The 14,642-nt window shown below is 41.0% G+C and overlaps 1 protein-coding gene across 1 annotated transcript in view; it reads left to right on the top strand.

Moving 5' to 3' along the window:
- LOC130361474 (uncharacterized) overlaps positions 1 to 11,770 on the top strand; it is a 45,555-nt gene extending 33,785 nt beyond the window's left edge. Inside the window, exons 2-3 of the mRNA XM_056564529.1 lie at positions 6,902 to 7,687; positions 10,062 to 11,770. Coding sequence (XP_056420504.1) covers positions 6,902 to 7,596 — 695 coding nt within the window. The 3' untranslated portion in view covers positions 7,597 to 7,687; positions 10,062 to 11,770. The remainder of the gene's footprint in view (positions 1 to 6,901; positions 7,688 to 10,061) is intronic.
- Positions 11,771 to 14,642: the final 2,872 nt, after the last annotated feature.

Genomic DNA, 14,642 nt, shown 5'->3' with positions numbered 1-14,642 from the left:
CAAATTTGATTGCGGTGTCTAAGCGGTTAAAGCCAGGCATCCCCGTGATTGGTGATGTCTGGCATTAGAGATGGGTCCTGGTGGCAGATAGCCGCCAGGACCACCCAGCTAGGACAACTTAGCTTTGACACGCTGAGCGCGTGTCATAGAAGGGGAATGGGACGCTGTCGTCCACAAGAGGTTAACCCTCCTTACCTTTTAAAAATTATAACTCTTTCAATTTTCTACCTAAAAATCCATATTATGGCTTATTTTTTGCATGAATTCTACTTTGCAGTGACATTAGTCATTTTACCCAAAAATGCACAGCAAAATGGAAAAAAAAATCATTGTGCGACAAAATCGAAAAAAAAACGCAATTTTGTAACTTTTGGGGGCTTCCGTTTCTACGCAGTGCATATTTCGGTAAAAATTACACCTTATCATTATTCTGTAGGTCCATACGGTTAAAATGATACCCTACTTATATAGGTTTGATTTTGTCGCACTTCTGGGAAAAATCATAACTACATGCAGGAAAATTTATACGTTTAAAAATGTCATCTTCTGACCTCTATAACTTTTTTATTTTTCCACGTACAGGGCGGTATGAGGACTCATTTTTTGCGGCGTGATCTGAAGTTTTATTGGTATGATTTTTGTTTTGATTGGACTTTTTGATCACTTTTAATTAATTTTTTAATGGTATAAAAAGTGACCAAAATACGCTTTTTTGGACTTTGGAATTTTTTTGCGCGTACGCCATTGACCATACGATTTAATTAATGATATATTTTTATAGTTCGGACATTTACGCACGCGGCGATACCACATATGTTTATTTTTATTTTTTTACACTGTTTTATTTTTTTACGGGAAAAGGGGGGGGATTCAAACTTTTATTAGGGAAGGGGTTAAATGACCTTTATTAACACTTTTTTTTAAAATTTTTTTGCAGTGTTATAGGTCCCATAGGGACCTATAACACTGCACACATTGATCTTTTTCACAGATCACAGGCGTGTATTAACACTCCTGTGATCAGTGTTATCGGCGCTTGACTGCTCCTGCCTGGATCTCAGGCACGGAGCAGTCATTCGCCGATCGGACACAGAGGAGGCAGGTAAGGGCCCTCCCGGTGTCCGGTCAGCTGTTCGGGATGCCGCGGTGAAACAGCCCGACTGAGCAGCCGGGTCACTTTCACTTTCACTTTAGAAGCGGCGGTCAGCTTTGACCGCCGCTTCTAAAGGGTTAATACCGCACATCGCCACGATCGGCGATGTGTGGTATTAGCCGCGGGTCCCGGCCGTTGATGAGCGCCGGGACCGACGCGATATGATGCGGGATCGCGGCGCGATCCCGCTTCATATCGCGGGAGCCGGCGTAGGACGTAAATATACGTCCTGCGTCGTTAAGGGGTTAAAGGTTGAATTGCGGAAGGTAGAAGTGATTCTCATGTCTACTGGTAGGTGGTGTCGCCTTTGCGCCAAAAAAAAGGACCTTTGTGCACAAAATAGCGACTTTTGACAAAAGTCGCAAATGATAAATATGTGACCACTGCATGGTCAAAAAGAAAAATTTCTATGGGCAGGCAAAAAGAGTACAACTGTCTATATCAAAAGACGCATAAAAGTCACGAAATATGCTGCTTGCGTCTGAACTGCGCCAAAACATACACAAAAAAATGCACTAAAAGCAATGATAATTCTCCCTCTATGACCTTGACATTTAGGAAATTGTGCTCAGGGCTTCACATGCGTGCTCGTGAATGCAACGATACATACAGACATACATGTATTTATACATACATGTGTTTTTCCGTTTTTGCACTTTCGTTTCTTCCTCCTTACTTTTTAAAAATCAGAACCCTTTCAATTTTGCACCTAAAAATCCATACGATGGCTTATTTTTTGCGCCACCAATTCTTCTTTGTAATGACATCAGTCATTTTACCCAAAAATCTACAGCAAAATGGAAAAAAATCATTGTGAGACAAAATGGAAGAAAAAACACCATTTTGTAAATTTTGGGGGCTTCTGTTTCTACGCAGTACATTTTTAATTTATCTTTATTCTGTAGGTCCATACGATTAAAATGATCCCCTACTTATATAGGTTTGATTTTTTATTACTTCGGAAAAAAATCATAACTACATGCAGGAAAATTTATACGTTTAAAATTGTCCTCTTCTGACCCCTATAACTTTTTTATTGTTCCATGTACAGGGCGGTATGAGGGCTCATTTTTTGTGCCGCGATCTGAAGTTTTTATCGGTATCATTCTTGTTATGATCAGACTTTTTGATCGCTTTTTATTCATATTTTTATGAAAATATGCTATTATGAAAATATGCTATTTTGGACTTTGGAATTTCTTTGCGCATACGCCATTGATCGTGCAGTTTAGTTAACAATATATTTTTATAGTTCAGACATTTACACACGCGGCGATACCACATATGTTTATTTTTATTTTTATTTACACAGTTTTTTTTTAAGGGAAAAGGGGGGTGATTCAAACTTTTACTAGGGAAGGGGTTATAGAGGTGCACCGAAATGGAAATTTCAGAACCGAAACGAAACCGAAATAAAAAAAAAATGTCCGACCGAAACCGATACCGAAACCGAAAATGACTTCTCCCCGTCTTCTGGTAAAATGCAGCGCTCCGCTCATTAGATTAGATTAGATTCCCCCACATTAGATTGCCAGCTCCCCCACATTAGGTCAGGAGTTCCCCCACATTAATAGGCAGCTCCCCCACAATAGTAGGCAGCTCCCCCACATTAATAGGCAGCTCCCCAACAATAGTAGGCAGCTCCCCCACAATAGTAGGCAGCTCCCCCACATTAATAGGCAGCTCCCCAACAATAGTAGGCAGCTCCCCCACAATAGTAGCAGTTCCCCCACAATAGTAGGCAGCTCCCCCACATTAGGTCAGCATTTCCCCCACAATAGTAGGCAGGTTCCCCACAATAGTAGGCAGTTCCCCCACAATATTAGGCAGCTCCCCCCAACAATATTAGGCAGCTCCCCCCACATTTGTAGGCAGCTCCCCCCCACATTAGGTCAGCAGTTCCCCCACAATAGTAGGCAGCTTCCCCCCACCCCACAGAAATACAGCTTCCAGCCATATAAAGTGTATGGCTGGAGGCTGTATGTCTGTACTGCTGCCCCCACAGTGATCCGGTCACCGCTCCTCCGGCCTGGGGTCACATCTACTGCTATGGCCTATGGACCATAGCAGTAGGTGCCGGGACCGGAGGAGCGGTGACCGGAACACTGAAGAAGATGACGCGCCACTGGTCACTCACCAGGCCCCGGCAAACGCGCGTTCTCCTGCGACGATCCTGCGGTCCTCCTGCATCTCTATGGTTGTACGCATGGGACGTCCCGTGCCGTGCGTACAACCATAGAGGCGGAGAAGCGAGGGACCGAAGGAGGACGCGCGCTGGCCGCAGAATGGTGAGTGACCGGTGGACATCCTTATGTGCCGAAAAGATTTTTCGGGACACAGGGATGTCCGGGATAGGAATTCTTCTTTTTATGTGCTCGGGCCGGCTCCCGTGTGTGGCTGCAGGCGGGGCCAACCAGAGCATATAAAAACTAATACTGTATACTAAAAACCAGGGGGCCTCCAGCTGTTGAGAAACTACAACTCCCAGCATGCCCAGACAGCCTTTACCGGTCTGGGCATGCTGGGAGTTGTAGTTTCACAACAGCTGGAGGCCCCCTGGTTTTTAGTATACAGTATTAGTTTTTATATGCTCTGGCCGCCCCCTGCCTGCAGCCACACACGGGAGCCGGCCCGGGCACAAAAAAAGTATTCCTATCCCGGAAAGCGCGGCCCCCCCAGATGTTGCGCCTGGTGCGGCTGGCCCCCCTGCACCCCCCACGCTACGCCTCTGGCACTGGCAGTGTTTGTAACTTGTGCTGTGGGCGGGCAGGGGAGGTGGGTCATTATTGGCAAAATTTTTGTTGTTTCGGCATTTCCCCAAAATAGCTATTTTCGGCCGATATGTATCGGCCGCCGATATATCGGTGCATCCCTAGTTAAATTATCTTTTTTTGCAATGTTATAGCTCCCATATAGCTCACACACTGCACACACTGATCTTTTCCACAGATCACTGCAAATACATAACTTTGCATTGATCAGTGGTATTGGTGGTTGATTGCTCAAGCCTGGATTTCCGGCTTGCAGTAATCAATCACCGTTTGGATACGCAGGAGGAAGGTAAGGCACCCTCCTGCTGCGTCCCGGCTGATCGGGACATTGCGATTTTATTGCGATGTCCCGATTAGCCTGACTGAGCTGCCGGGATGGTTTTACTTTCACTTTTAGATGCGGCGATCAACTTTGATCGCCGCGTCTAAAGAGTTAATGCCGGACATCTGCCGGAACGGCAATGTCCGGCATTAGCCACGGGTCCTGGCTGCTGATAGCAGCCGGGACCGTGCGGGTATGATGCGAGCTCAGCTCCTGAGCTCGCTTCATAACCCTCCTGTGCCGCAGCGCCGTAAAAACCTGGCGTTTTGCGGCAAGGGGTTAAACTTAACAAAAGCTGTAGATTTGTGCCCATAACTGCGACGGAGGGCACGCATATAGAGGGCATTCCCTGTAATGGATAAGTTGAAAAAAGGGGAGGGTTGGGAGGGGTCCGGAAAACGTGATGTACGCCCCGCCAGTGGGTGCTAGGGCGTTTTATACCCTCACCCCCTACATCCAACTCCCTGAAGCCCCACCTAAAAGTGCAGGGGGTGGGATATCCATACCCTTCGCACAAATACAGCCTGAAAGGCTTAACACTTGTGCTCAGGACTTCACACTTGAGCTCGTGAATACAACGATACATGCATACATACATACATACCTGTATTAAAAACCTTGAACTTAACAAAAGCGGTAGATTTGTGCCCATAACCGTGATGGAGGGCACGCCTATAGAGGGGAAAAAGTTAACCTAGTATGATAGAAACAGAAATCACAAACCAATACCACACCACTAACACAAACCCATATCTAGACTCTAACTTGGGAGACAGCAAGTGGAATCTGCAGACTACCTGTCCTAGAAATGATGCCTAGTACCGAGGAAATTATGGTAGTTATGCCCACTGCGTAAGAAGCGAGCCGGCACTGGAACAGGACCATGCTCACATGTTAGCTGATATATGCATCTTTAAATTACTCACCTATGACATCATGGCAAGAGTGAAACCGATAAATACTTGCCAGGCATAACATATAGCTATGTATTCACAAATGAAGAAATCACAAAGCGCTTTCTGCGTTTAAAAGTTCTTTATCTTAAAAGTAGCAGTCTTCAGACAACAATTATCAAGTAGAAAATGACGAACAATATTCACCCCAAGTGCTCACTGATATACGCAGCAGTCCATCAGAGCTCCATTGAATCTTCGCCCTTCGATGGGCATATGGAGTTCAGAGGACCTTCCTTCCTCTCATGAAGGAGACCGCTGAATGAGCGCCGGACACTTCCCCGACGTTTCGAGGGACACGCCCCCTTTCTCAAGTATCCCCTACCGTGCACCCATCACCAATTACATAGTCATCAATTCTCTGGAACGAGAAGGTAAGTGTTAAAAACATATAACAATAGTTAAAACTATGTATTTAAAATCGCAGTAATATATTGAGATGTTTTATTTCACAAGAAAGCCGTATAATTGCAAATTTCATTCATTCCATTTGGTATTAAAAGAATTTAATGTTTCTATCCAGTATGTTTCTCTCTGTAGCAGCTTCTTTTTGATCTCTATTTATGTTAACCCCTCTATCTCTTCTATGACCATCCATCTTAATTCACATGGTTGATGTCCTTGTTCGACAAAATGTTTAGCAACCCCTGTTTCCCCATATTTCTTTCTGGTTCTTTTTCTACTATACAGGTTGTCATTTTCCGGATTAGCGCACGATGTTCGCTAATCCGGCATTTGATGTTTCTCATAGTCTGACCAACATATACACGTCCACACGGACATTTCAGGAGATAGATAACCTGTTTAGAATTACAGTTATAGTAACCCCTTACAGGATACCTATTCCCTTGTAGCGGATGACTGATAAAATCACATTTGATTATGCTGCTGCAATTCTGACAGTTTAGACAAGGGAAAGTTCCCTTCTTTTTAGTTTGCAAAAATGTCTGTTTTGTCATCTTCTTTTTCTTTATGTCTGCTCTTATTAGATAATTAGCTAATGCTTTTCCTTTCTTATAAATAAACCTTGGGGGTTTCACAAACATTTTCCCAAACTTCGGGTCTGCTTGGAGCATCCCCCAATATTTATTTATTGTTTTTTTTTATTAATGGAGCATGATTTTCATATGTAGATATAAATATTACATTATCTTCTTTTTTCTTTTTCGTTTTTTTAGTTCTCAATTTCTCCCTTGGGATCTCCTGTACCTCATTAGCAATCTTTCTCACCCTCTGTTCTTCATACCCTCGTTCCGTGAATTTCTTAATCAGTATTTCTTTATTTATGACATATTCCTCAAGACTACTGCAAATGCGTCTAGTCCTGATGAACTGTCCACGGGGAGCTCTGATGGACTGCTGCGTATATCAGTGAGCACTTGGGCTGAATATTGTTCGTCATTTTCTACTTGATAATTGTTGTCTGAAGACTGCTACTTTTAAGATAAAGAACTTTTAAACGCAGAAAGCGCTTTGTGATTTCTTCATTTGTGAATACATGTCTAAACATGGATTGAGCCTCCATTACCCAAATCACAACCACCCATGTGCACTATCAAGGTATTAACACTTTATTACCTATGGACTTTGTTGCTTCTTATACCTTGTGTGAATATTGGACATAGAAACAGTCTAAAAATGTCCTTTGAAGTAATTTATAAGAGCACTGATAAAAACGCTGATACCTTCACTTTCTCTAAAGGAGACCGCAGTAATATATTGGCTGCAGCTGAACTTGCTGGTTTCACATTGAGCAATGTAAAAGATGGCATTAAAATAGATTATGCCAAGAAACTGCTGCAAATGAAAAAGAAAGAGACCAGCCTTATACTGCATGCTTCAACGATTGCAGAATATTTAAAAGTACAACGTATTCCAAGAGGTTTAAGAAGCTCCTTAACTCCTGCATTACTAATGGAAGACCGAGAATACATCATAAAATGGTATGCACTCTGTAATGCCCATTCTATGGATTTGATGTTCCTTACTGTGCAACACCTACAGGTTTCCATCATTGATATCCAAAAAGAAATAAAGAAAATGGAAAAGGATTTAAAAAAAGAGTCTACAAGTGAATATATGGATAAAATAATGAGAGAAATTCGAGATAACATTAGTAAACTGAGAGCCTCAATATTACAGACTAAACTAACAAAATTTGAGAGAGATACGAAAGACTATCAATTGGACCGTGTCTACACCTGGGCAGAGGAAAGACGCAAGACTTGTAGAAGGGAGTGGAACCTCAATAAAACATCTTCAGGTGATCTATTTTGGTCAGACAGCGGTGTGAGTCTAGGAGAGAGAAGCACTACAAGTCAAAAGGGAGGAAATATCAAACAGCAAAAGGAATTACAAGGAGCAAGACCGAAAGAAAGAAAACCAGTTAGGGATTAAAAGAAAAAAATCCCTGAAATAAAAGGAGAGGCAAAGACAAGAAGTGCTAAAAAACTCCAAGAAGTAAAAAAATTCCAAGAAGATAAAGAAGGTGAGCTGACTATTAATATATCTCCTGTTGAACTCTCAACTCATCAAAGAGTGGTTATTAATAAAGGACTGGGTTTTGTGCCGACCTTTGAAAAAGATAAATTTGATTTTAAAGTAGAGTTTTTCAAATTCTGTCGTTCATTGCGATTAAAAATGTTTTTTTCAGATGTGAATAGTGGTAAACAAAAAAGAGAGAGTGAGGATATATCTGAACTTCCTCCTAAGTTGAGAAAAGTTAGTCAGTTTGATCCCATTGTGAACAGACCTCTACTGGAGAGCTTCCAGAAGGCAGTCATTAGCGAGGTCTGTGAACAATGGAATAAAAACCAGGGTACTAAAAATCTTTCTGCTCCCCAGAGACAGGCACTTATGGAATTGAAAAAGGATGACAGAATAGTGGTTAAATAAGCAGATAAGGGGGGGCGACTGTAATATGGGATAAGAATTTATATTTAGAGGAAGCGAATAAACAGTTAAGTGAAGAAAAAGTTTATGTAAAATTAAAAGGTGATCCTGTCACACAGTTCAGTCAGGAGATAAGTGTAATATTAGAAGACGCTTTACTAAATGGCATCATTTATGCCACCACAAAACAAGCATTAATGAATGAATATCCCAGAACCCCAGTTCTATACCTCCTCCCCAAGGTGCACAAGGATGTGGAGAGACCCCCGGGACACCCCATCGTCTCGGGGTCGACTCCATCCTGTGCCCCTTGGCAATATACGTCGATAATTATCTGCAGAAGGTTGTGAAAAAGTTAGAGAATTGTCATACAAATGAATTTCTGGATTCCATTGAGGATATTAATATTACTGAAGATACATGGTTATGCACTTTAGACATTAAAGGTCTATATGCAAATATTCCTATGGACGAGGCAATGATTATCATCAGAGAAGAATTGTCGAAAAATCATGCACTGAGTAATTCTAAAATAACATTTTTGATGGATCTTTTGGAGATGGTGCTGACCAGAAATTATTTTCGATTTGGTAAGGATTTCTTTGTGCAGGTACAGGGGACTTCGATGGGGTCCCCTGTCGCACCTAGTGTGGCTAACATTTTTATTGCTAAATTTGAAGAGCGCTTCATCCCGTCACTGCCCACAAGCTCCTATGTGGAGAAGGGAGTATGTTACGTGGATGATGTGTTCCTAGTGTGGTCAGGCTCGTATGAGCAGTTAATGGAATTTGTCTCACAACTTAATAAATGCCACCCTCTAATTGAATTCACGGTCGATGTCCATCTCCAGCAGATCCATTACTTAGATGTTAAGGTCTATAAAGAAGGCATACATTTGAAAACTACGCTATATAAGAAAGAAGCTGATAGAAATAATCTGCTATTGAGACAGAGCCAACATGGACCCCAAACATTTAAAGGGATTCCCCGTGGACAGTTCATCAGGACTAGACGCATTTGCAGTAGTCTTGAGGAATATGTCATAAATAAAGAAATACTGATTAAGAAATTTACGGAACGAGGGTATGAAGAACAGTGGGTGAGAAAGATTGCTAATGAGGTACAGGAGATCCCAAGGGAGAAATTGAGAACTAAAAAAATGAAAAAGAAAAGAGAAGATAATGTAACATTTGTGTCTACATATGACAATCATGCTCCATTAATGAAAAAAACAATAAATAAATATTGAGGGATGCTCCGAGCAGACCCGAAGTTTGGGAAAATGTTTGTGAAACCCCCAAGGTTTATTTATAAGAAAGGAAAAGCATTAGCTAATTATCTAATAAGAGCAGACATAAAGAAAAAGAAGATGACAAAACAGACATTTTTGCACACTAAAAAGAAGGGAACTTTCCCTTGTCTAAACTGTCAGAATTGCAGCAGCATAATCAAATGTGATTTTATCAGTCATCCGCTACAAGGGAATAGGTATCCTGTAAGGGGTTACTATAACTGTAATTCTAAACAGGTTATCTATCTCCTGAAATGTCCGTGTGGATGTGTATATGTTGGTCAGACTATGAGAAACATCAAATGTCGGATTAGCGAACATCGTGCGCTAATCCGGAAAATGACAACCTGTATAGTAGAAAAAGAACCAGAAAGAAAGAAATATGGGGAAACAGGGGTTGCTAAACATTTTGTCAAACAAGGACATCAACCATATGAATTAAGATGGATGGTCATAGAAGAGATAGAGGGGTTAACATAAATAGAGATCAAAAAGAAGCTGCTACAGAGAGAAACATACTGGATAGAAACATTAAATTCTTTGATACCAAATGGAATGAATGAAATTTGCAATTATACGGCTTTCTTGTGAAATAAAACATCTCAATATATTACTGCGATTTTAGATACATAGTTTTAACTATTGTTACATGTTTTTAACACTTACCTTCTCGTTCCAGAGAATATGTCTCGCGAGAATTGATGACTATGTAATTAGTGATGGGTTCACGGTAGGGGATACTTGAGAAAGATGGCGTGTCCCTCGAAACGTCAGGGAAGTGTCCGGCGCTCATTAAGCGGACTCCTTCGTGAGAGGAAGGTCCTCTGAACTCCATATGCCCGTCGAAGGGCGAAGATTCAATGGAGCTCTGATGGACAGCTGCGTATATCAGTGAGCACTTGGGGTGAATATTGATCGTCATTTTCTACTTGATGATTGTTGTCTGAAGACTGCTACTTTTAAGATAAAGAACTTTTAAACGCAGAAAGCACTTTGTGATTTCTTCATTTGTGAATACATGTCTAAACATGGATTGAGCCTCCATTACCCAAATCACAACCACCCATGTGCACTATCAAGGTATTAACACTTTATTACCTATGGACTTTGTTGCTTCTTATACCTTGTGTGAATATTGGACATAGAAACAGTCTAAAAATGTCCTTTTGAAGTAATTTCTAAGAGCACTGATAAAAACGCTGATACCTTCACTTTCTCTAAAGGAGACCGCAGTAATATATTGGCTGCAGCTGAACTTGCTGGCTTCACTTTGAGCAATGTAAAATATGGCATATCCAAGTCCCTGCTATTAAAAGGCAAAAATAAACTGTTAGCAAATGACACGACAGACCTTGGTGGTAATAACCTTGTGGTGCCAAATCACCGGTAACCAGACTACACTCATAAGCACCTTACCTGGAGACTAACCATACCTTAAACAGCCAAGCTTCTGACTCAAAGACTGGTCTCAGGAGTGCCATCCCACTATGTGAGACCCATTCCTTCATCACCATCATTCCCATAGTCGTGCCAGGTCTTTGTGTAACCATCATACATGTAAATGTGACAAGTCTTTTCGAAACATTGTGCCTGTAGACGTGACAGGTCTTTGCACAACCATGGTGCCTGTAGACGTGACAGGTCTTTTCGGAATCATTGTGCCTGTAGACGTGACAGGTATTTGCGTAACCATCGTGCCTGTAGATGGGACAGGTCTTTTTTTGTAACCATCGTGCCTGTAGACGTGACAGGTTTTTGTGTAACCAATGTGCCTATCAACCATCGTGCCTGTAGATGTGACAGATCTTTGCGTAGCCACCGTCCCTGTAGACATGAGAGGTCTTTGCATAACCATTGTGCCTGTATGGGTAATCATTGAGCCTGCAGACGTGGCAGGTATGAAGGGTATACACCCACCTATGTGTCATGATGTTGTTGCTCTGAAGATGTGTCAGTAACCACAACTACGCAATGCATCCCCCTGCAGACATGGCAGGTATAACGGGTCTGCAACTGCAATATGCAGATTGTGCTCCTGCAGACATGGTGAGTACCATGATGTCAACCACTACTAAAGTAGGGCATACCCCTGGAAAAGGTAGATGCGGAGTGTAACATGACAAGCTGATTCCAATGCTAACAAATGGGTGAGACTGACATGGTGACATATGTGAAATGAATGCTATTATTGCTGAGTGTAACATATCGCTGTAGTAATATATAGCTGGAACTTCTACTGAACTAACAACCATGGTAAAATAACTAAAAAACATATGCGTGATTTCAAAATGTCTAACACATTCGTGGGGAGCCGGTTATAGTAATGTAGTGAGCTTCTCTAACGTAAAGCTGTTATGGACCTAACAAGAGTATGCATGTAATTCTAGCATCAATGTCTGTAATTAAACCTATCTGTGCAAAGAAAATGGATTTATGACTTATATGGACACTAAGAACCTATGTACAGTATAAATGCTGTGTACGACTGCACAGTGTAAAAGAACATGAAAGGCTACCATTGCTCACAGTGTAGTAGTATAAATATTTTGAATGTATGCTTGGAACAAAGCTATGCAATTTATGCACTGTATGAACACTATAAACAGTAAGTGCTGTGAGTAAAGCTTATGAGCGTATGTACCAATAAACATGAAAGTACCATAGATATGAACGAATATGCCATATAAACGATACCAGCAAAAGTATCGTAAAAGCTATGAACATGTGTACAATATAAATACTATAATCTCACGCACAGTATACACTAAGCGTATGCACCGTACAAATGCTTTGAGCTGTATAGTGAAAAAATTATATGGATGTATACACAGCATAGATGCTGGTCATTGCACACTGTAAGTACTATGTGCGCATGCACGGCACAAACACCCTGAGCGCCCGCACAGCATAAACACCAAAGTACCTGAAACACAAACACCACCGCGCATGCGCAGCACACACGCCATGGGTGCATGAACACCAATGCCGCAAGCGCATGTGCAGCCCAAACTCCAAGAGTCCTTGTGTAGCATAAATGCTGTGAATGTATGAACCTTGAGAGCGCATGGACAGTGCGAATGCCACAAGCGTATAACAGTATAAATGTCATGATCGTATGACAGTATGAATGCCAAGAGTGTAGGAAACAGTATAAATGCCATGACCGTTTGACAGAATACATGCTATGAGAGTATGAACACTACAAGTGTATGAACAGTATAAATGCCATGAGCATATGACCAATGAATGCTACGAGCATATGAACAGTATAAATGTATGAATAGTATAAATGCCATGAATGTACGACAGTTTGAATGCTGTGAGCATATGAACAGTACAAAAGAGTGTATACAGTATAAATGCCATGAGCGTGTGATCAATACAAAAGCCATGAGCGTGTGAACAGTATAAATGCTATATGCGTATAAACAGTATAAATGTCATGAGCATCTGAACAGTATGAATATTATGAGTGTATGAGCAGCATAATACCATGAGTGCATGACAATAAAAATGCTATGAGCGCACAACACAATGCCACGTGCGCACAACGGCACAATGCCACGAGTGCTTGACAGCACAATGCCACGAGCGCATGACCAGCACCAATGCCATGAGCACATGGATAGCACAAATGTCACGATAGTGTAAATACCATAAGCGCATAAACAAAAGTACCATGAGCACATGAACAGTCTTGATGCCATGAGCGTATAAACATTATCAATGCCATGAGCGTGAACAGTATAAATACTATAAGCATATGAATAGTAAAATGCCAAGAGCATACGAACAGTATAACAGCCATGAGCGCCTGAATAGCATAATGCCCTGAGCGTATGTACAAAATGCTACCAGCGCATGAACACAATGAATGGTACAGGTGAATGTACAGTATAACTATAGCCTGTGTACCAAATACGGCTATAAGCATATGCACAATATGAAAGCTACGAGTGTATTTACAGTGTGAAAGCTATAAGAGTATGTACAATAAAAAGCAACGGTCGTATATATAGTATACACAGTAAGTTATGAGTGTACAGTAAACTATGAGCATATGTACAGTAAAAGTTTTGAGTGTACAGTAAACTATGAGCGTATGACAGTGAAAAATACTAGCATGTGTTCCGTATAAATGACATGAGTGAATGTACAGTATGAATGGTAAAGCATATATACAGTATAACTACTGGTGTACCTACAGTACAATGATACAAGCACAGACACAGTATAGCAACTACTGGTGAATGTACAGTACAATGATACAAGCGCAGACACAGTATAGCAACTACTGGTGAATGTACAGTACGAACAGCATTGCGTATCTACAGTATAACAACTACTGGTTTATGTACAGTACAAATTGTACAATCGTATATACAGTGTAACAACTACTGGTGTGTGTACAGTACAAATGATGAAAGCATATGTACAGTATAACAACTACTGGTGCATGTATATTATAAATGGAACAAGCGTATGTACAGTATAATGACTACTGGTGTATGTGCAGTATAAATGGTACAAGCGAATGTACAGTATAACAACTACCAGTGCATGTACAGTATAAATGGTACAAGCGTATGCACAGTATAACAACTACCGGTGTATGTACAGTATAAATGGTACAAGCCTGTACAGTATAAATGTTACAAGCGTATGTACAGTTACAACTACTGGTGTATGAACCGTATAAATGGTACAAGCGTATATACAGTATAACAACTACCGGTTTATGTACAGTATAAATGGTACCAGTGTATGTACAGTATAACAACTGCCGGTGTATGTACAGTACAAATGGTACAGACAGAATGGTTCCAGTGCATGCATCCAAAATGCCGTGCCATTGATAAGCCTAACATGGAGTATATAACTTGACTGAGAGATATACTGATGAAACATCTGCAATTAAGTGTAACCATATTTAAACCACAATCGCGCATCATGCTTTATTTTTTATTTTTATTTATTTAAACGTATGAACTATAAATATTTATATGATAAATGCTATGTATGTATGGCATAAAGATGTATAAGATTGATGCTATAAATCGCGTGACATGATGCTGTGAACATGCATGATGACCACTAACACCGCATGTATTGAATAACTGCTATGAAACTTAAGCGTAAGATGCTAAGAATGCCTACATGTAAACATGAATTACTACTATGGTGAAAAAAGAGGGTTGAGTTCTGACTGCAAAGTCTGGCAGGGTCTGCGTGCTCTGCATAGGAATTAACCCCTGCTGCA

The sequence above is a fragment of the Hyla sarda genome, chromosome 3 (assembly GCF_029499605.1).
Source record: "Hyla sarda isolate aHylSar1 chromosome 3, aHylSar1.hap1, whole genome shotgun sequence".
NCBI lineage: Eukaryota > Metazoa > Chordata > Amphibia > Anura > Hylidae > Hyla > Hyla sarda.
The sequence above is the reverse complement of the archived record's forward strand: the minus strand, read 5'-3'. Positions and strand labels throughout refer to the sequence as shown.